The 20,424-nt window shown below is 46.5% G+C and overlaps 1 protein-coding gene across 2 annotated transcripts in view; it reads right to left on the bottom strand.

Annotated features, from left to right (window-relative positions):
• The window catches only part of St8sia1 (ST8 alpha-N-acetyl-neuraminide alpha-2,8-sialyltransferase 1), a 144,699-nt gene extending 127,623 nt beyond the window's left edge, over positions 1-17,076 (bottom strand). Inside the window, exon 1 of one of the 2 annotated variants that reach the window (XM_087903970.1) lies at positions 16,163-17,076. In XM_087903970.1, coding sequence (XP_087760096.1) covers positions 16,163-16,398 — 236 coding nt within the window. In that variant the 5' untranslated portion in view covers positions 16,399-17,076. The remainder of the gene's footprint in view (positions 1-16,162) is intronic. The other variant, XM_048432597.3, reaches the window with a different exon arrangement.
• Positions 17,077-20,424: the final 3,348 nt, after the last annotated feature.

Here is a 20,424-nt window from a genome sequence, read left to right as displayed (position 1 = left end):
CACACCTCTCCTCACACTGGCACAGTGATCTGCAGTTCTTAGTGCCAACTTGACCATGTCATGATTCTGGTCACCACAAAGGCAATCTGGATAGCTACAAAATCAGTGGCAGACTTCCAGGGCGGGCAAAGCAGCATGCGTTCTGGGATGAGTCTTAGTGACGAGACTTGCTGTATCCAGAAACAGTATGCAGGGAGGATGGAGAAGAAAGAGCTTAGAAACAAGTTAGCAGCCAGAGGCATTTCCAACTTTCCTTTTTAAGTTGGGGGGGGCTCTTGGGAGATGGGGTGGGGGGCACATGCACCAATCATGTCGAAGATGTGGAGGACAGAGGACAGCAGTTGGAAGTCAACTCTCTTCCCATCGTGGGTTTCAGGGATTTGAAGTGAGGCTGTCCAGCTTGCATGCATGACAAGCACTTTTCCCTCCTGGGCCATCTTGCTGGCCCCCAAGTCCTTTCTATTTAGGTTGCATGGGGGCAATGTTTATAGAATGAGTTGGGAGCAGACAAACCTGAACATGAATCCTTTCTCAGCCCCTCTGCAGCCTTTCCTTCCTCCCTTAGGAGAGCTGTGATCTAAGGTCACAGAGTTGGAAGTCAATGGATGGTGAGAACCAAGTGAGGAGAGAGAGAGAGAATAGAAAAATTCAGCTGGAGAACCACAGGAGAAAACCCTGAATTCATACTCATTAAAGAAAAAGAAAGCAGAAGAAATCAGTGCAAGGAAGGAGACAGAAAATATCACAAGTAGAAGCTCGAGACCTAGATCAACATATACCTAGCAAATATAAAAAGGACTATCCAGGAAAAATGTACTTGGAAAACTTTAGTGAGAAACTTAGATGTGCATAACAATTCATACCTTTCTTGTATATAAACTTCTTAGACTCTATAATGCGTGAGGTATCTTAAAAAATATTTCAATAAAAATATGGGAATCCGTGAGAAACAAGCCTGGATACTCCATTTAGGGAGATAGAATAAGCATTGACTATTAATTAAATATATCTTATGCTCGGGCAGGAAGTTTCAATTTTGTAGCAAGAATGCATAAATTAATGTGATTCAATAAGAAGGTTCAGTGAAGGTGGAAAACTCTCTCGATTGCACCTAAGAGGAATCCGTGACAATCAAAGAAAATCCTGACCAAGAAACGGTAACTGGTCCCCTGCAGATACTAAAATAGCTGGGTATGGTGGTGTATGCCTTTGACTATCAGATATTAAAATAGCTGGGTATGGTGGTACATGCCTTTGACCTCAGCAGTCAGGAGGCAGAGGCAGGCAGGTTTCCATGAGTTTGAGGCCAACTTGCTCTGTCGACATTAGTGAACTTCAGGCCAGGCAGACCTATCCCAAACAAACAAACAACAGTATCAAAAATCCTAAAATGTCACTGCACAGCTCCAGCTTTTGAGTAAATCTGACTTTTGAATAAAAATAGGAAGAAACCAGAGGAGGAAAAGTAGGACTCCCAAATCAGAGGACAGGTAGATGACATTTCACAGCCCTGGGGACGGGGTGGAGGGGGGTCTTCTGGTTTGGGTTTGTTCTAGTGATGTCACAGAGTGAATAGTGGGGGTCAGGTCAACAGCTCACTACATTTAAAAAACAAAACAAAACAAAACATACAGATCTCAAGAGTTAAATCATAAAAATATCAGATGAAAATACCCCTCATCCGGAAGACAACATCAGCCAAGTCCTGCCCGGCTTATTCGTTCGTTGGAGGGAAGTGTGAGGATTAAGAAATGACAGGTAGAAAAAACACATACAAAAGAAAAGACAGAGACACAGGGTAGAGTCGGGAGGGCAACCCAGTGAGTACTGAAATTCGTCCCGTGTTTATTTCTCATAGGCTTTATAGACCCCAATCAAAAAGGAGGGGGAAGGCAGAAGACTTCTTTACCAAGATGCAAGGAACAAACAGAGCAATCACCTTGTCAATACCCAAAGCATCGACTAAACACACTCTAGCTCAAAACATCCTGTTAGTAGCCAAACCTCCTGTCAATAACCTTGAAGAAGCAAGAACAGGTCTGAACTCTCTGACCTTTGGTCAAGGTGGAATGAACCCACATCTGTGGCTCTCACAGAGCATCGAGACATAGAGGTTTAAAACCTGTAAGTGGGGGCTGGAGAGCGGTGAATCAGCACTTTAAGGCATGAACTGCTCCTGCAGAGAGACTGAGTTTAGGTCTCAGAACCCATGTCTGGCAGGTCCCAACTGCCTCTTCCTCCAAGTGCAGGCCATCTGCTGCCTCTGTGGACACCTGCGTGTGAACACACCCATACACAGACACACAGTTTAGAAACAATGAAGGTAAATGATTTTAGATAGTCATAAAATTTAGACACCAACAACACCAGTTTTCTGATGACTTCTAAGGTCTTTGCCGAGAAAAACTAACATAAACACTAGGATGGTCGAAGACAAAGCCCTAAAAAAGCCCCTGCCATGGGAACGCTCTGTAACATGCATGCTGAGCGGGCTGTGCAGGGTGGCTACATGCTTTCATGTTGAGTAATTTCATAATCCAATTTAGTAATTAATAAATGTAACTGTCCAATAAAACAACAGTAACTATTGAGCAACTGTGGTTTGAGGTGTGTGACAATTACCCCCAATGATAGCAGTGATTCATGCTCTCTGCTCTGCGAATGGGGGTATCTCAGCTGAACACTTCCCAGCTCACATCTCTCATGAAGGTGCAGTGCAGTCAGGCTGTCAGTGGGAGCCGCGGTTTTCAGAGCAAGGACACCCTTCTCGGCTCCCATCCAGGGCTGCTGCTCGCCTCAGCTCCTTCCCGGCCATTGACTAGAACTCAGTCTCCTACTGCACAGGTTTCACCACAGACTGCCGGGATGTCCCCACAGCAGGGCAACGATCCAGCGGAGAGAAAGAGGCCATCCAAATGACGCCATGGCTGCTCTCAGCCCAGTCTCACGGCACTGCACCATCATTTCTGCCGTATTCTGTTCTATTTTAGAAGTGAGTCACTAAATGCAGCCCACACTCAAAATGAAAGAGGACAGCACAGGGCAAGGGTGCCAGGGAGGGGGACTCTGGGAAACTGAAAGACATTCTGGAGGCTGTGCATCGATATACAGGATAAATGATAGACACATTATAGATAGAAGATAGATAGATAGATAGATAGATAGATAGATAGATAGATAGATAGATAGATAGATGATAGATAGACAGATAGACAGATGATAAATATATGATATCTAATAAATGATAGTTGATAGATTACAAACAATAAGTGATTGACAAATATACAGGTGATTAATTGATTATAGGTAGATGGTAAATGATAGGTAGATGATAGATACCTAGGTAAATTACAGGAAATAGATAAAAGGATGCTAGATGAAGTAGATAATAGATAAATAGTGATAGCTAATAGATGCTAGGCAAGATAGAAAATTGATTGGTAGATGATAACTAGGTAATGATAGATAACAGATAAATAGATGCTAGATAGATAACGGATAGATTAGAGGATAGATCCAGATGGTGAGCGAGTAGATTGACAGATAAGATGTGGATGATCCAGGCATATAAACTCACCCGCAGGAAGAATTTATGCAACCCGGTTTGCTTAAAATAGCCCTCAGTCATCCCAATAGTCCTGGCAAAATTGTAGATTTCACCTCTCAAGCATTCAAGCTTGGATAATACTATGTGCTGGGGAGGAAGAGCCCAGAAGGACAGGTGTGGAAATCTGATGTTGTGGATCTGTAAGGATAAGGTCCAGACAGCTTCCACACTGCATAGCACCTCCCGTGATCTTCAGTTTCACTGCACGAGTACACGATTTTATTCTACACATGTGCACCACGTCTCTAAGTGATATTTCAGAGTAACACAAAACATTACCACACAGACATTTTAGCGACAGGCTCTAAGGCCCCCAAATAAAAGTCCCTGGGGATTTCCACAGCCAATCATAATGAAGCAGCTACATTTTCACACAGCAGCGAGCCTCTCTGTGCCCAGCCGCTCCACTTCTGCTCCTCACAGCGCGGTTAATAATATGTTCCCACGGCCCGTGCCTCACACGTGCCAAAGCCAGGAGGGGAGGAGGCCACAACAGAGGGGAAGTTAGGGGAGCAAAAGAATTCTTCACTCAGTTTCATCAACCAGAGACATCAGACAGATGCAGAAAGAGGTAGACAGCCCCTTCGTGCCCCGGTGAAGGCCTGTGGCTTTGGTTTTAAAGAACCCTTGATGGGCGTAGCATCAAAACCGCACCGTTAGAGGAAGTGGAAAGGGAATGGCAGTGTTAACTGATTTCTGAGATTTACCCTCTGGGGGAAATATGCAGCCACTGGTGTGTGGTTCACACCTGGAATTCCAGTGCCTGGGGAGCTGGGCTTGAAAGGACAGCCATAGAGTTCTGAGCCAACCTGGGCTACACAGTGAGCAATAGGTCAGCCCTAGGCTACAAAAGTAAAACCCTATCTCAAAAGAAAAAAAAATAACAAGATTGCCATAGAAGGATTACCAGAGTTCGACTCAAATCTCAGTGTGAAGACTAAACACTGATCTCCTGAGGAAAGGGAGTTCCTGGGCCCTTGTGAAAGCCATTACCAACCATAAGACCTTAGCTAAGCTTCTTAACCTTCAAGGGCTTCAGCCTCCCCACCAATAGAAGGACAAGCCTACAGGGCCACCAAGATGATGTCATCTGACAGGACCACCAGGGTGATGTCATCCTACAGGGCCACCAAAGTGATGTCAGTATCCACCTTGAACCTTTCAGAGGGCAACGCTGGGCACTCCTTGAATGCTGGTCGCTACCACCAGGGACCATCTTGGATAAAACATCACAGCCTGCTTCTCTGTAAAAGAGGGGCAACAATGTGTTCCTCACTCGGTTCTTATAAATGTAGCACTACATACATATAATGCTTAACACAGAATCAACATACAATAACCATAAAATAAACAACGATCCTACTAGAAATATCATTGTCTGCAAAACAAAGCTTAAGATCTAGGGTTAGATCAACCGACACATTGCACAGACAGCGTGTAGCATGATGCTTGCACGTAATTGGGGCTCGGTAAATGTTAATTAAATCCAAACTTAATTTCCCATATTGCATCTCTATTTTAAAAGCTTTTGGACTGTGTACAAGTGATAAATCTTGGAACCTGACACACACGGAGCAATCTTACAGCTTCGTTACTGGGTCTTTCAGTTTGTCACAAGATTTTCAGTGGGTTTCATACTGGAGATTCAGGCATTACTCTCAGTTGGTCTGGAGACGAGGTCTACTCCTGAGTTCCCTGGGCCAGGAGAAGAACCAAGTAAGAGCTGGTAGTAGGAGACACCGCTAGGCAAGACAACAGAACACAGTCACAGAGAGGGGAGAAAAGAGGAGAGGAGACAAAGAAAGAGGGGAAAGGAGGGGTAGAGGGGGAGGAAATGCAGGGAGAGATTGAGCACCACATTGTTTGATTAGGGTGTGCCTTTGTGGTAGAGTGTTTGCCTCCCACATGTGAAGCCCTGTATCAGAACGACTGGGTGTGAGGATACAAACTCAGTACATAACTGTATCAAAATAGGAGGCTGTCTCCTCTTCTCTGTGAACTGCAGCCAACCCCCTACAGAACCACCCTGGCTTTCCAAGTTCAGAACACCATCAGGTTTGGAGGTTCGTGCCTCTCAACTGTCTCACCAAACAGGCCAAGGCAGAGAAGTCAGCCTCTCAGCACCCAGCTGTTTTTGAGTCTTTTCTGTTCCTGTAAGTAACCCCAGTAAATCACATTATTCAACAAGTTGGACTTCGATGGTATCCACACTTTGGTCTGTTGTGGGTACCCTGACTGGAGAGGGTAGCCATATGTTGTGTCTCCCCCAGCAAAAGTTTTGTCACACAACACAGTGGAGCTGTTATGAAGAAAATATAAGCCAGCTGGACATGGTGGTAAACACCTATAATCCCAAAATTTGGGAGGTGGATGCAGGGGGATTGGGAGTTCAAGGTCACCCTTGGCTAGTTGGTAGTTGGTATGAGATGGGAGTTCCAGGTCAGCGTAGGCTATATGAAATCCTATCTGAAAAAGAGCAGGAAAATGATATTTTTGTTGTTACTCCAAATTGAGCTTCTCCCATTCCAGCTCCAAGGGTCTTACTGCCCAGCCCTACCTACCTTTCCCCAGGTAGCTGGGCCAGTGCAGCAATGGCTTAGGTTATAAATGGTCCTGCATAAGATGACTGTATTCTGTGAGTGACTGAGCTTAGCTTCCCCCGTGAACTGATGTCTGCTTCTGTTTTAAAGTGCTTTTCCTTCTAATTTTTCAAATGATGCTCAGGACAGAAAGAGTCGGTAGATATTCTAAGGTCTCCCACCTCCAGTCTTGGTCCAGGCTTAGAATCAGCTGAACTAGAAGGGTTTGGGCCTTCTCTGCATTGTACTAAACACAGACACACTCAGGGAAATTCTGAAAGTGACATTGAATGTGTGTTTATTCTTTCTTCCATTTAAAAAAATAAATAAATAAGAAGAGTTAATGACTTGAGATGTAGCCTCATTAGTGGAGTGCTTACCTAACATGCACAAGCCCCTGGGTTATACCTCAAAGGCCATGTACACCAAACATGGGCATACAAGCCTGCAATTCGAGCACTCAGGAGGTAGAGACAGGAGGATCGGGAGTTCAAAGTCATCCTTGGCAACATAGTGAGTTCACTTGAGACCACCCTGGGCCACATAATACCCTATCTCCCAAAAAAGGAAGAAAGTCAGATGTGGTGGCCCCTACTTGTAATGCCGACACTCAGAAGACAGAAGCAGGGGATGAGTCCCCCGGCTAGCCTCAAAGACAAACAACAGAGCCGTGGGACCGGAGGACGCTGCTGGCCTCTGCTGACCTATGCTCATCTGCTCCTTGTGGGTCTGGAAAGGTAGGCCCTGAGTAGATACTTGCTCACCAAGCAGTGAATGAAACTGTGCTAAATTAGCTGGCATCTGTTGGATCTTCAGCAGAACCCTTCCTCACAGGTACCAGATAGCTGCCCATCAGCTTCCAAGACAACCCTATTTCTCTCCGCCCAACAAATACTTAGTAGACATCAAACACAGGGCATGCCCACATGATGAGGCTGAGGTATGGGATGTGGGACAGCTAAATAGAAACAGCTCTGAATACCGGCTCCCCAATACCAGGGGGCACGGCATGGTTAGTCATTTTACCTAGGACCAAAGAGGATACAGAACAATGATAGAGAATGCTAATGGCCTCTCATTCTACAGCGTACCGACACCAAATGCTGACCCAACTAAAGGTCATTATGGGGTTTTTGTCCCTTTTTAACCCAGCATCCCCCTCTTGCAGAGTCACTCCCTACACTTCTAATTTTAGGGAAAGGATTCCCAAAACTACAGTTGCAGTTACAATGCTTCTACTTTATCTGAGCTGCTTTGCTCTTGCCATGACATCTCAACCTCTGCCTGAAGTAAGGCGGCCTTTCTTTTTATGTTACAGTCTAATTTAATTACTGAACACCTAGAAAAAACATGATGGCGGTGATTTGATAAGACACTGCTATTTTCCCGTTCACGGAGCCAGAGCTAATCATACTCAGTACAGGAAAGAAGACAGGTATAGGGAGAGACAGCGTGTGTACCACTGCCCCAAATAAAGGCCCTCCATGAGGATGGGCCAGTGCCAGGCACGGATCCAGTGTGGGGAAGCTGTCGTAGTGGCTTTGGCCTCTCAAAAATTCAACCGTGGGGAATTTCTTCACTCTGATGATCATTTTGAGTCTGTGACTTATGCAACCACCCTCTGCTCTTTTTAAAGATGGAAAAACCCAAAGTGCCCTTGGCCAGAGTCAATTACATGCGTTGAGCAACTGTCTGAGGCAGTCCAGGAACCGATGGCAGGAGTGGCACTGCCAAGATGCTAATTCTCAGGCAGCTATGGGGCTCACACCTGTAACTCCAGTAGTTGGAAAGATGGGGCAAGAGGACTGTGGCAAATCTGAAGACTACAGGGGGAGGTCCTGACTCACAAACAAGCAAACAAACCGAAAAGATGCCAACTAGAGATGCTTTTACCAAGAGAGATGCTTTTACCAAGAAGTATCTGTAGCAGACGCTCCAGGTCAAGGGGTTTCACATACACATAGAAACACAGAGGGCCTGGAAGGGCATGACCAGCAAAGCTGCCTCGATGCCTCTTGTTTTCAAATAAAAACAGTGTGACCTTTAACATTTCAAAAACAGAACTGTTCTCCTTCCCTACCTCTCTCTTTCTCTCTCTGAAATAGGGCTTCATGTATCCGAAGCCAGCTCTGATGGTCTTGAATTCCTGAGTCTCCTGCCTCCATCTCAGAAGTCCTGGGATGATGGCTGTCAATCAACAGGCCCAGTTTATACACTGCTGGGGTTCCAACCCTGGCTTCCTGCTTGCTAGGCAAGCACTTATCAACTGAGCCATGTCCTCAGTCACAGAGCATGATTTTTTGAAGGGACTTTTTACACAAACACACACATCAAAGACACAGAAAAATTTTTAAAGGGTCAATATGTAACTTTGCCAACAGCGTAGATTGTTTTTTATGAAAGCTAGCTGTTCTAATATGGTAACTTCTTGAAAACAACAATAGCAAAAAAACTCACAATAAATGTTATTTTTCCAAAATAAAAATCATAAAGCTGTGTTATCACAATTTTGAAAATAACAATTACATGACAAAATGTCAGTAAGAATAACTCTGAGTGAATAAAGGAATATTTAAAGCTAGGTCGACAAAACATGCACTGCTGAGTGATAGAGACGAGCAAACCAATTTGTTTGCACTGAGTAACACTAACAGCATTAAGATTTTTTTCTCCTTTTTATTAAATTTTAAATTGTTCTGCATTAAATGGTATTATTTCCAGAAATCAGACAGATAACAACACTATGAAATGCTCAAATGAACGTGGGGAATGTGAAATCACGTATGTATTTCTCATATCAACTAAGTCACTGATCTGAGTGCTTCATGCAAGTCGGTCTGTGCTCAGTACAGCCAGATGGACGGCTCCAGCAGGGGACTTGGCTGGTGCCAAGTGGAAGCCCTGAACCTCTGAATTCGGCCCAGCTTCTTCTATACACAGCCCTGCCATTTGGGTTGTTTCTCACTCAATGACACAATAAGAAAATGGTTCCCCAAACAGAGAGATCAATCAATGATGTGGGAGTCCCCTCTGTATACTGTGATTACCATTAATGAATAAAGAAACTGCCTTGGCCTGTTGATAGGGCAGAACTTAGGAAGATGGAACTGAATTCTGGGAGGAAGAAGGGAGAGTCAGAGAGATGCCACGGAGCTGCCAGAGTCAGACATGCCAAATCTTTGCCAGTAAGCCACTGCCACATGATGATATTCAGATGAATAGAAATTAATATAAGAGTTAGCCAATAAGAAGCTAGAGATAATGGGCCAAGCAGTGTTTTAATTAATATAGTTTCTGTATGGTTATTTTGGATCTGGGTGGCCAGGATGAACAAGCGGCCTCCTCCTACAAATCAACTGCTTCAAGATTATCATAATAATATCAAAGCTGATGAACTGTATCTCTTGGGGTATTATATCTGTTCATTTCTTTTTTAATTGACAATTTTATTGTTGTCGTTATTGTTGTTGTTAGAGAGAGATTTAGATGGGGTCTTACTATGTATGTAGCTTAGGCTGCCCTCAAACTCACAGCAATCCTCCAGAGTGCTAGGATTATAGGTGTGTACTACTAGGTTCAGGATTCAGTTTCTCATCAGTTCAACCAATGTTACTAGACATAGGATTTTATAAAGTCTGGGACCCCATTTTGATTCCTTGCATTCCCCCCACACACATTGGTCCGTAAGAAGCATTCTGACAGTTGGCATGGCTAACAGACAAATGGCTGATAAGTTATGCTACATCTGTTATCTTCCTCAGCAGGCCACAAGCCACACTTACAGCTTCCTCAGTACCCGGTATGGAAGACAGAGTACATCAGAGGGTCACATTCCATTGCCCCATAGCTCTTCACTGAACAGACAATTGTAAGCATACAATGTGCCATAAGACATAGCTATCAATTAGCCATTATTCAGCCAGCACCTAACTCCTTCATGGTAAGTGGACACTAACAGTCAAGACCCCAAAGGATTAAATGGATTATTTGAAACCCCAACACTGGAAACAGGAGGATCAGGAGTACAAGGCTAGCTTTCACTACACAATGAACTCAAGGCTAGCCTGGGCTTTTATAGAGAGGACAAGAGTCCAGCACTATTCCAAGTAGACCCACAGACTTCAAACAAGTCACACCTAAACTGACATACATAATCATTTGGTTAGCTTAACTAATTTCCTAAATTAGTCCCCTCTCTTTGGTGATAAACTGAACTCAGGCCCATCACACATTCTAGACAAACACTCCGCCGCACACCGCTTTCTCTTTTCACTAGTTTCATTTTGAGACAGGATCTTCAGATAGCGGAAAATGACTCCAGAGCCCAGGCAAATCTTGAACTTCCTGACTCAGCCTTCCCAGTAGCTCTAATTGTGTGTACATGGCATAAAGGAGACAGAGAAGGGTTGGGGGAATGTTTTTTGTCAAGCCAGGGTAAGGACCTGAGTTCAAGTCCCCAGGTACAAGGTATGGGTATGGTACCAAGCATCTCCCATCCAGGTCCCCCTGTGGTAAGATGGGAGCTGGAGCCAGGAGAAGCCCAAGAAGCTCGTGGGCCTGTCTGTAGTGCATGCAATGTCCACGAAACAGAGTCTTGGCCTCACAGTGAAAGGTGGGGTTACCCTGACACGCCTGCTCCTGTATTTATACAAAGGATAAAAGAACAGAGAGGAGGAAGGGGAGGAAAAAAATCTGTAAAGATGCTTTTAACATAGCCCAGAAGGGGAAGACTAAAGAAACCCAAGCTGAGGAGTGTCTATGGCTGGAGCATCAATTACACACTAGATCCCGTTGTGGGTATTTCCAGTGCATTACCTAAACTGACCTCAGCACAATCCTACAAGGAACATTCTTACAGGCCAGTAGGCAAGAAAGACTGTGCTGCTCAAGGGCAGCCCCAGCAAGGTGCTCTCAGGTTAATCAGGGCTAATGTCAGAAGCACTCTTTACAGTCAGGTCACACACGTTCTCCCAAGTGGACAGCGGGAAGTAGTCTGTGCAGGGCAGGGCAGGGTGATCGTAGGAAAGGAAAGCCCAGGCCAAAGGAAAGATGCACAGAACTAACCCAGCCTGGTGTGTTTCTAGGACAATAACGAGGCCAATGCTACTTCCTTTATTACACAAAGCAGACTGGATGAAGGATGACCCTGGGAAGGGAAATTAAGGTCTGACTGATCACAAAAGGTCTATGTGATGCCTCCACTGCCCACCACCATCAGAGGATGAGCCAGAGACTTAAACAGCTCCACACTGGAAAGCCAACTCTACGTTTTTGTTCCTGAATCTCTCTGATTCCCATAGTTTCATCTGTAAAAACAAAGAATTTTTTAAAGAATCTACTTTATAGAGTTGCTTTGGGACAAGTGCTAAGAACAAGGCTGAGCACATTTTATAGCCAACAAATCTTAATGATAGACTTTTGTTTTCTGTAATGATTATTGATAAGCCCCTATTTTAAGGCATAGCATAACTGTCACATTTTATTTTGGCTTGGATTTTTGTTTGTGCAATTTCTTTTGAGACAGAGCCTCCCTATATGGCCCGAAACGACGATGCTCCCCGTGCCACAGACTCCCAAGTGGTGAGACTACAAGCGTGGACTGACACACAGCTTTTAGCTTATTCTCTTAACTATCAAAACGCATTACACCAACTTGTTCCCAGGCTACTTTTTCCAAGCTGATTCTATAATCCCTTACCACAACAGCCACTTGGTGTACATGCCATGTACTGACAGCTGTGCCCTTCTCACCAGGACGTTGGGTCAACATCTGCAGCTGGAGAGGTACAGAGAGGAGGATTCCTGTTGCGCAGTGGCCACCTGGCCTGCTTAGCGAGCTCAAGGTTCATGGAGAGACCCTGCCTCAAAAGTAAAACAAGGTAGCTGGTGTTTCAGGAGCGACACCTGAGGTTGACTTCTGGCGTCTGCATGCATGTGCACACACATGTTCCTCGTTCGTGTGCATACACACAGACATTTTGACGTAGTGATACATTCTCTGTCCCCTAAATTCCCTCATGGTAGCAACACTGTTGGTTCCTATCTCACAAGGAAGAGCCATAAAGGGATTCGGAGATTGGAACCAGGCCTCCACTGACCTCTAAGCTATCCTGTGTCCTGAGTCTCCATCAGTGGCTTGAGAACTCCACACAGCAATCACGGACATCCTTCTCTGATGGAAACAGCCTTCCACCCACCACCCCATTTTACTATCCTTCAAGGCTTTTAACAAACCCCATCTCCTCTCTGATTTCCCTCCTCCCACTTGAAGTATAAGTAGCAAGTTTTGTGAACTTCCCCGGTGGCCCTGGAATGGTGAAGAGGTGTGGCCAGTGTTCTGTGTGCACTTAGTTCCCTACAGCTCTCATGGAATTTTCACACCTCTTATTTCACAAGGTGGGAAAGGAAGCCTGAGGGTTGTTTGTCTCACCAGTGAGCTACAAGTAGGCCAGATTACAACCACATTCAGACATCCCAGTGTCTTCCCTCAGGCATGCTACCCCTCTTCAGAGCCTCAACATCCAGTTGGTTACATCCACATCCATTGAGGTTTGCTCCTCTTGTAGGAGTTCAGGAACCAAGATGCTTCATCTTTATCCATTTTTACAAGTTCCTCAAGGGAATGAAAGTCGAAGAAACAGGCAAGGATCCTGGAAAGATGTCGAAGCAATAAGAGCACTTGGTGCACTTGTGGAGGACCCTAGTTCAGTTCCCAGTACCCGATCCACACCACCTACAATTAAAGTGCCAGAGAATCCAACATCTTCTCCTGTCTTCTGTGGACACACGGTGTTGCACATGCATGCAGGCAAAACAACTATAATCACAAATCAAGAATAAGTAAATCCTTTTGAAAGACAGCGCAGATAAGGCCCTCACGGAACTGGCACTGATTGGTTAGTTTGGTTACAGTGTTATTGTTGGTACGATTTCAGGTATTAAGAATAAAGACTGACACAAAAGCCCTGGGTGGGGGCTCATTTCGAAGAGCAAATGGATTGAGTAATAAGCTTACAGAGACATAAGCACTCCTCTAGCTTAGCACAACCCACCATGTAAGCAATCTATCCAGAGGAGCAGGAGGACCATGGGCTTCCAGAATGAGGCTGGGTAGTCCACCACTATGTGAGACACTGGGGTGTCCGCTGCTTAGTTCATAGCCTCCATGGCTCTGCACTGCATGGCTGCTGTCTCCTAAGCTGTTTTACAACACTGCCATCAGAGAACTTGACCCACAGGTTCCGAGTGGGGGGGAGGCTGAATCAGAAAAACTGGGATCCAGCATGTGGAAGAGCATCTGGGCTGCAGGGTTGGAAACAGGGAGGTCCCCTCTTATGGATGGGACTTGATGGTGCTTCTGACTTGTTTATTCTTTGACTTGTCATTTGTCCCTAGTGAGAGGTCAGCTCTTACCAGCCTATGTAATTGGGCTCTGCGGGCCTGACCTATATAAGGTACACAGCAGTCACGCACTAGGTATTGACTAAGCGATTGCAAATACATGCCTATATGGACATCTCTGTGTGTATACATATAGATGATATTATCCCAGGTTCATCAACAAGTTTGTCTCTCTCTCCTCACAGAAACATTCGTTGTCTATGTGTGCACATGGCTGTGCATCTGTGAAGATGTCTAAGACCTAACAAAGGTATGTGGCCACCGAAGGACGGACTCTATAATGTCACAGAGACCTCTGACTCACCTGTCATCTATCACAAACACACACTCACACCCATCAACTAATAATGCAGATGTTTGAAAACTGAGAACTTTTATAAATACTCAGGTATTTATAAAAATATAAAATTTTATTATATAAATAAATATAAATTTATATTATAGATATAATATAAATAAAAAATTTATAAAAGTAAAATTTCTCAAGTATCTCTAAACTCTTTGTCTCTGATTAATTTAACCAGTTTGAGCAAGGAGGAAAGCATGGACAAACATGTCTATAAATGTGACAGGTGACATATTCAGAACTCCTCCAGGCAGGCCAGATGTCCTCTCTACAGTGGCAACATATGCAGGAAGTTAGAGTGTATGTTGACCACAGACTGGCCATTTTCTGGATTCACAAGTTACCAGACACTGTACCGGACATCGCTATTTAAACCAGAGCCCAACCCTGGGAAGAACTTTTTATTGTCAGCATCTTATCAATAAGAAAGTCAAGATTCCAAGAGCTGAGTAACTTGCTGAAGAGACTGTGCCCTGCTGTGACACAGGCATTGTGCAAACTCTAGACTCTTAGTGGAAGGTTAGAGTTGGAAGTGTTGCAATAAAGCTACCACTTCTCGCACACTTTGACAGGTGCTGACTTTGAAGGAAGTGTGCTTAGGCACACTTGATGGTGTATGGACTTTACTAAGTCATTCTCTGAATACAGAAAGTGAGTTAAAGGATGAAGACCCCACACACACGGGTTAAAGACAGTAACAAGCAAGCGCATCTCAGAGACCATTCTCCTGTGTTTATACACTATAAAACCCTTTGCACTTGACCGAGTCCACTCAAAGAAACCTATTTTCAACAAGGCGTGTGTGTGTGTGTGTGTGTGTGTGTGTGTGTGTGTATGTATGTATGTATGTATTCCTTCATGGCAAGTCAGTGTGACATTCTTAACTCACATCTATCCATTTCTCAAACAGAAAAATGCCTTCAGTCTGTAAGGAGCTGCTGGGTGGTGTGCATTCCACTTGCCTTAGAGCTCAAAGGCCAGCGGTGTGACAGTGAGAGCCAGTTCGTCTCTGACTTTCAAGGACAGTGGAATTATTTTCAGAACTACTAACAGAGTGAAGAAAGTGGTTGGGGGCTGAGAAAAAGATAGATCTTCCTCCTAAACCTAAAAGAAAATGTCAGCTGCCTTCATCTAGCTTCTGGAGGAACCATTTAACCTCTGACCTAAGGAGGAAAATTATTTATTTTTAAAAGATTTTACTTTAGCTCATAAGCCCAGTGGGAAAGGTTTCCATTGGCTCTTGCCTGTCCGTGAGCTCCTCCCTCAGACTATCAGATGAGGCCAGCGAGGCAACAGGGCACCAGGGGCTGAGGTGAGAAGGCTCTGTCCTCAGGTCATTCAGTCAGCTGGGCTGGTCAGTCGGTTCCCCCAACTTTCCGGTACTATGCACTCCGGGGTAGCCACCCAACCCCTGCTGCAACCTGTCTTCTGCTCCTTAAATGAACACCTCCCCCAAGAGGAGAAACTACTAGCTCTGTGCTGCCCCTACTTCAGACCTGGCCTTGAGTTTCATTTGTTTTCTGATTTTAAGCTCTTCCGTCACATGCATCTCTCAGAGTCTGATCTAAGAAAAAAAGAAGCCAGGCGCCTTGGAGCTTTGAAGTAGTAAAGATTTTAGTGTCTGCACTTCGTCTTAGGTAATGAATGACCTTGGGCTAGTAACTTGTTCTACCAAAAAAAAAATGATCAGAAGAGAAAATATATCATCAAAATGTTGTTGAAATTTCAACATGAAAGTCACGCGGTTCCGGCACGTAGTAGGTGGTGGTTTCGCACTCCGGACTCTATGGCACACTGCACAAAGCCGGGGCAGAGGACAGATGGGTCACATGGCTGGTTTTCAGGTTTTCCTGACTTGCCTATCATTCCTGCGCGTTTGATTTGTTACCATTTGCCCTCCGAACGCCTATTAACCTATTTCCAGCTTACTTCTTAGCACCAAACATCTGCGGAGTCCAAGAAATAAATTCTCTGAAAGTACCAGGGATTAAGTTGTTGCCCTTCCCACCAGAGCTGGGCCAATTGCAATGGAACGTGGACTCGAAGATAACACATGCAAAGGTGCCTGATACACCTCTTGGGGTAAGGAATGGGACAGAGACCCTGACTTAAGTTGCTAGGTTGGGCATGGCGCAGAGGGAGCAGGAGAGGGAAGCCTCACAGATGACCCTGTTCTCTGCACACTAGTTGGAAGAGATGCTGGAGGGAGCAATGGCCAGTAATAGGTACCTGAAGACCCTAGCGGCAGTCTGGTTCCTCCTCCAAGCTGTGCGCTGTGCCAGCACTCCTTGTATGATCTCCTTCTCGTTGGGTAGCCGGTAGACAGGGAAGACGTAGAGCCAACAGAGTACCACCACACAGAGGGCACTGGCTCCCACGGGTAGCCGGGTACGCGGGAACTTCCATGCCAGTATGGCCATTGCCCCTCTGGATGTGTGTAGCCGGGCCCGCCCGCAGGGGCCCATCACAGTCTCAGAGTCCCAGAGTCGGTGGTGGGAGCCTCAGCACAAAGCCAGGCGAAGTGGCAGGGGAGGCTGCCCCCACGGCCGGTCCCCCATGCACACACACCTTTGGCTTTCTTGTACGCACTGCTGGGGAACCCCCCACCACGGTCCCAAAGGTCAGATACAAGGATCTTCTCCAATGCAACTTTTCCCACCGATTTCTTGCTAGAGGAAGTGGCCCCCGGGTAAGTCACGAGCCATGGTCGTTTTCCCTGCAGAGGCGAGTGCTGGAGGGGTCTGGACGAGAGCAGTGGGGTTGGCTGCTACCGCCCTTACAGTCGCCCTCGGCTGAGGTCCTGAAAGAGGTGCGGATGGCTCCGGGACATCTGACCCACTGTGTCCCTTCCAGAGAGAGATGCTCTTGCGCCCTGCACCGCCCTTTCCCCGCCTCCTGCGCCGCCGCGGTGCGGTGCCCGGCACCCCTCAGACGTGCTCTCCCAGCCGCTCCAAGTCCTTGGAAATTTCCACGGCGGCGGCCCGGGGACCGCTACCCAGCCCTCAGTGCTTCGGTCTTGCCCGCCGCCGGGACCCTCGCTCCGCTCCCCTCCAGGGCAGGCTGAGAACTCGCTCTCATCAGTTCATTCAGAGTCGCACCGCAGCCTTCCGCTGCGCCCTGGACTCCGCAGACACGCGCCCCTGGATTGGTGGAAATCAAGGTCTCCCCCACCCTCCCCCACCCACGAAATTGCCTCTCGCGACCGGCTTGGGGCCGCAACACTAGCCCAGGGCGCAGGCCCCTCGCCGCTGCCCTTGTTCTCTGCCGAGAGAGGCAGACAATAAGAACAACGGCCCCTCTGGTGCATGCATGCACACACACACACATATATCTATTCTGGAGTGTGCCCAAACTGGGGACCCCCACCCTGCTTGCCCGGGATGCTGTCACCTTCGCCTTTCTGCAACTGATTGGTTATAAACCAGCAGCGAGGAGGCTGGAGAAGATTTATTCCTTCCTGAGCTCCCTTAACCAGATCAGCCCGTCCGCAAGCTATGATTCCAGGCACGCACGCGCATACACACACACACACACACACACACACACACACAGAGAGAGAGAGAGAGAGAGAGAGAGAGAGAGAGAGAGAGAGAGAGAGAGAGAGAGAGATGAAATGCAGGCAGGCACGAGGGAGGTGCGTGCACACCAGGGTCCGCCACCTTGCCTCAGCCCTGCAGAGAGCAGAGCTGCATCCACACGTGCAAGTGGTTGATGTCCCAAGCAGCAGACCTTGGGGGAGAGAACGGCTCCCCTGCCTCTGTAGATTAAAGAGCTGTTTATTCTTAAAAGACTGCAGTGGCAAGCTTATCACAACTACGACCTTGGAAAAGTGCCACCCGCCTGGACCCGCCTAGCCCTAGCGGAGGGACTCACTGTAAGCCATTTCTGCTCGCCCAAGCAGAAGACAAAAAAGCTCGGTACCTCCTAGCGGCTGCCTATTCTATTTGCTTAAGCATCCTGTACAAGGACAAAGAAGAAAGTCTGCAGCCTCCAAAACCAGCCAGCTTAGTCATCACCAAGCCAAAATCCCAGACCATGGTTCCATTTGTTCAGCTGTGAGCAGCATTCTGGTCCATACCGACTACTTTGTGCCCTGCTGTCTTCTTCTAGCACCTTTTAGCACAGAGACGTGAAACTTGAGACGTTGGTGCAGTTATTTACCAAACACGGTGGCTGTCAATCTACCAACACCATTATGCTTTTCTCAGGAGAACCCGAGCAGGCAGCCCCCAGAGCAGAACCTAGTATGGATGAGTTAAAATAAAGATTGCCCTTGCTGCTGGAAAGAGGCTCCTAAGACAGAAGCCTGCGGCTCTTGTGCAGGACCTGGTTCAGTTCCCAGCTTACACTGTGGGCAGCTACCAGTTCAGTTCTGAGAGATGTGGTAGGCTCTGGGACACCTACATACATTTGCATACCTCCACACGGTCACAGCTACATAATTCAAAAATAAAATGAGGGCCGGGTGGTGGTGGTGGCACATGCCTTTATTCCCAGCACTCGGGAGGCAGAGGCAGGCGGATCTCTGGGAGTTCGAGGCCAGCCTGGTCCGTAAGAGCTAGTTCTAGGACAGGTTCCAAAGCTACAGAAAACCCTGTCTCATAAATTTATTTTACAAAAATAAAATAAAATGAGGATTCCTCCCCCACTGAATTGTAGGAAAGAAGACAAGAGGGGGACGTGTCCCACCTTTCAAGGGTTGTTGATGTATCATCTACCACTTTCCCTTCCTATAATTAAAACAATGCACAAACGATCCCAACTTCTCTTTTTCCAGCTCCCCATAGAGCTGAAGAGTAAAGGAAATACTAACGAGCAACGGCTCACAGAGGTGTCAGGAGGACCGCTGAAATGTATCATATTTAGTAGCACCTTGCAACGTGAACGCATTGTGCTGTTGTCTCTTCCTTGGCTTTCTCTTTTCCTACCTGCAGTCAGATTTGATTTGATTTCACTCCTTGGTTCTCAGCAGCAATAACGATGGCCTTGGCGGTCATGCCTTTAGTTCTCCGCCTCTTCAATGTGCCATGTCTGTCAGGGTGTGATGACCACAGACTTGAGTATGCTTGTCCCCCTCCTGACAAATCTATTGACTCATGTAAGGTTGAGTGGCCATTAAATTCTCCCCCAACAATGTGGCAGCCCCAGACCACCCAAAACACCAGCTTTCGAGCCAACGAGATGGTTCAGTGGGTGAAAGCACTTAGACGGAGAAAGTTGGTTGCTGAAATGTGCCCTCTGACCTCCACATTCACGCCATGGCAAGCTCACACACACACATTCATCATACACACATATGCAATAATAATAATAATAATAACAACAATAAAATGAAATAAAATAAGGCAGGCTTTGCAGTAGACGTGCTCAATGAGTATTTTTGATTTCTGTTCCCGTTTCCTTTGACCTACTCTGAATATTTCTAGAATTTTCTGATTCTGATAAATGATTAGGCACTCAGTTGAGTTTTTCTGTTGTAAGCATTTTCCATGCAGAACTCTCCCTCAGTCTCCGGGCAGTGAGACTGTTTGCTTGTTTCGCGTTGGAAGTCGCCAAGCTGTGTTTACACGACTGGGGAGAGCAGGGAAGACGGTGTTCATTCTTCATGTTTGCCCAACTGCCAACTCCAGCCTAATCCCAGGCCAACTCAAGAAATGTCTGTTTCTTGAGTCAATAAAATGTCCAGCCTCAAAAATGTCCAGTCAAGGACAGAGGAGAGGGTGCCTGAATCGGCCGTGGCCCATAACCATACTGATGTGTATTTTGCTTATCACCATAGATCCTTCGTCTGGCGAAGGACGGCGATGCAGTCGGAGACCCACATTGGAGCACCGGACTGAGCCCCCCGAGGTCCAAATGAGGAGCAGAAGGAGGAAGAACATGAAAAACGAAATTAGGACTGCGAGGGATGCTGTCACCCACTGATACGGGGGAACGGATCTAATGAGAGTTTGCCGGGGCCAGTTGGACTGGGACTGAACGAGGACGTGATCTAGCCAGATTCTCGGAATTTGGCCGGATTCTCTGACTGTGGCTGGCCCGAAGTCTTTCTGAAGGGCCATTGACTATGATACTGGGACCTGTTTCCTCTGCATATGCTGGATTTGGGGGATCCAGTCTGTTTGGACGCTCACCTTCCTGGACCTGGAGGGAGGGGGAGGGAACTGGGGCTTCCCACGGGGCAGGAAACCCTGACTGCCCTGGGGGATGGAGGGGGAGGAGGAGGGGGGGGTGGGGGAGTGGGAGGGTGTTGGGAGGGGGGGCGGAGATGGGAACTTTTGTAATTTAATAAAATTTACTTAAAAAAAAAATGTCCAGTCAAAAAACTTGGGCTTCTGCTAACTCAGCACCATTGAAGGCAAAGTGTAGACTCCTGCATCTCAGTGTTTGAAATTAGATAGCTCACCTGACGTCTGGGGGCACTTTATTTAGATGGCTGTCAGCAAGGAGGTTAGGATTCTGTTGTGATCCACACCTGAGTGTGTAAAGAA

Source organism: Myodes glareolus, chromosome 3, assembly GCF_982192425.1.
Source record: "Myodes glareolus chromosome 3, mMyoGla1.1, whole genome shotgun sequence".
Taxonomy (NCBI): Eukaryota; Metazoa; Chordata; class Mammalia; order Rodentia; family Cricetidae; genus Myodes; species Myodes glareolus.
The sequence above is the reverse complement of the archived record's forward strand: the minus strand, read 5'-3'. Positions and strand labels throughout refer to the sequence as shown.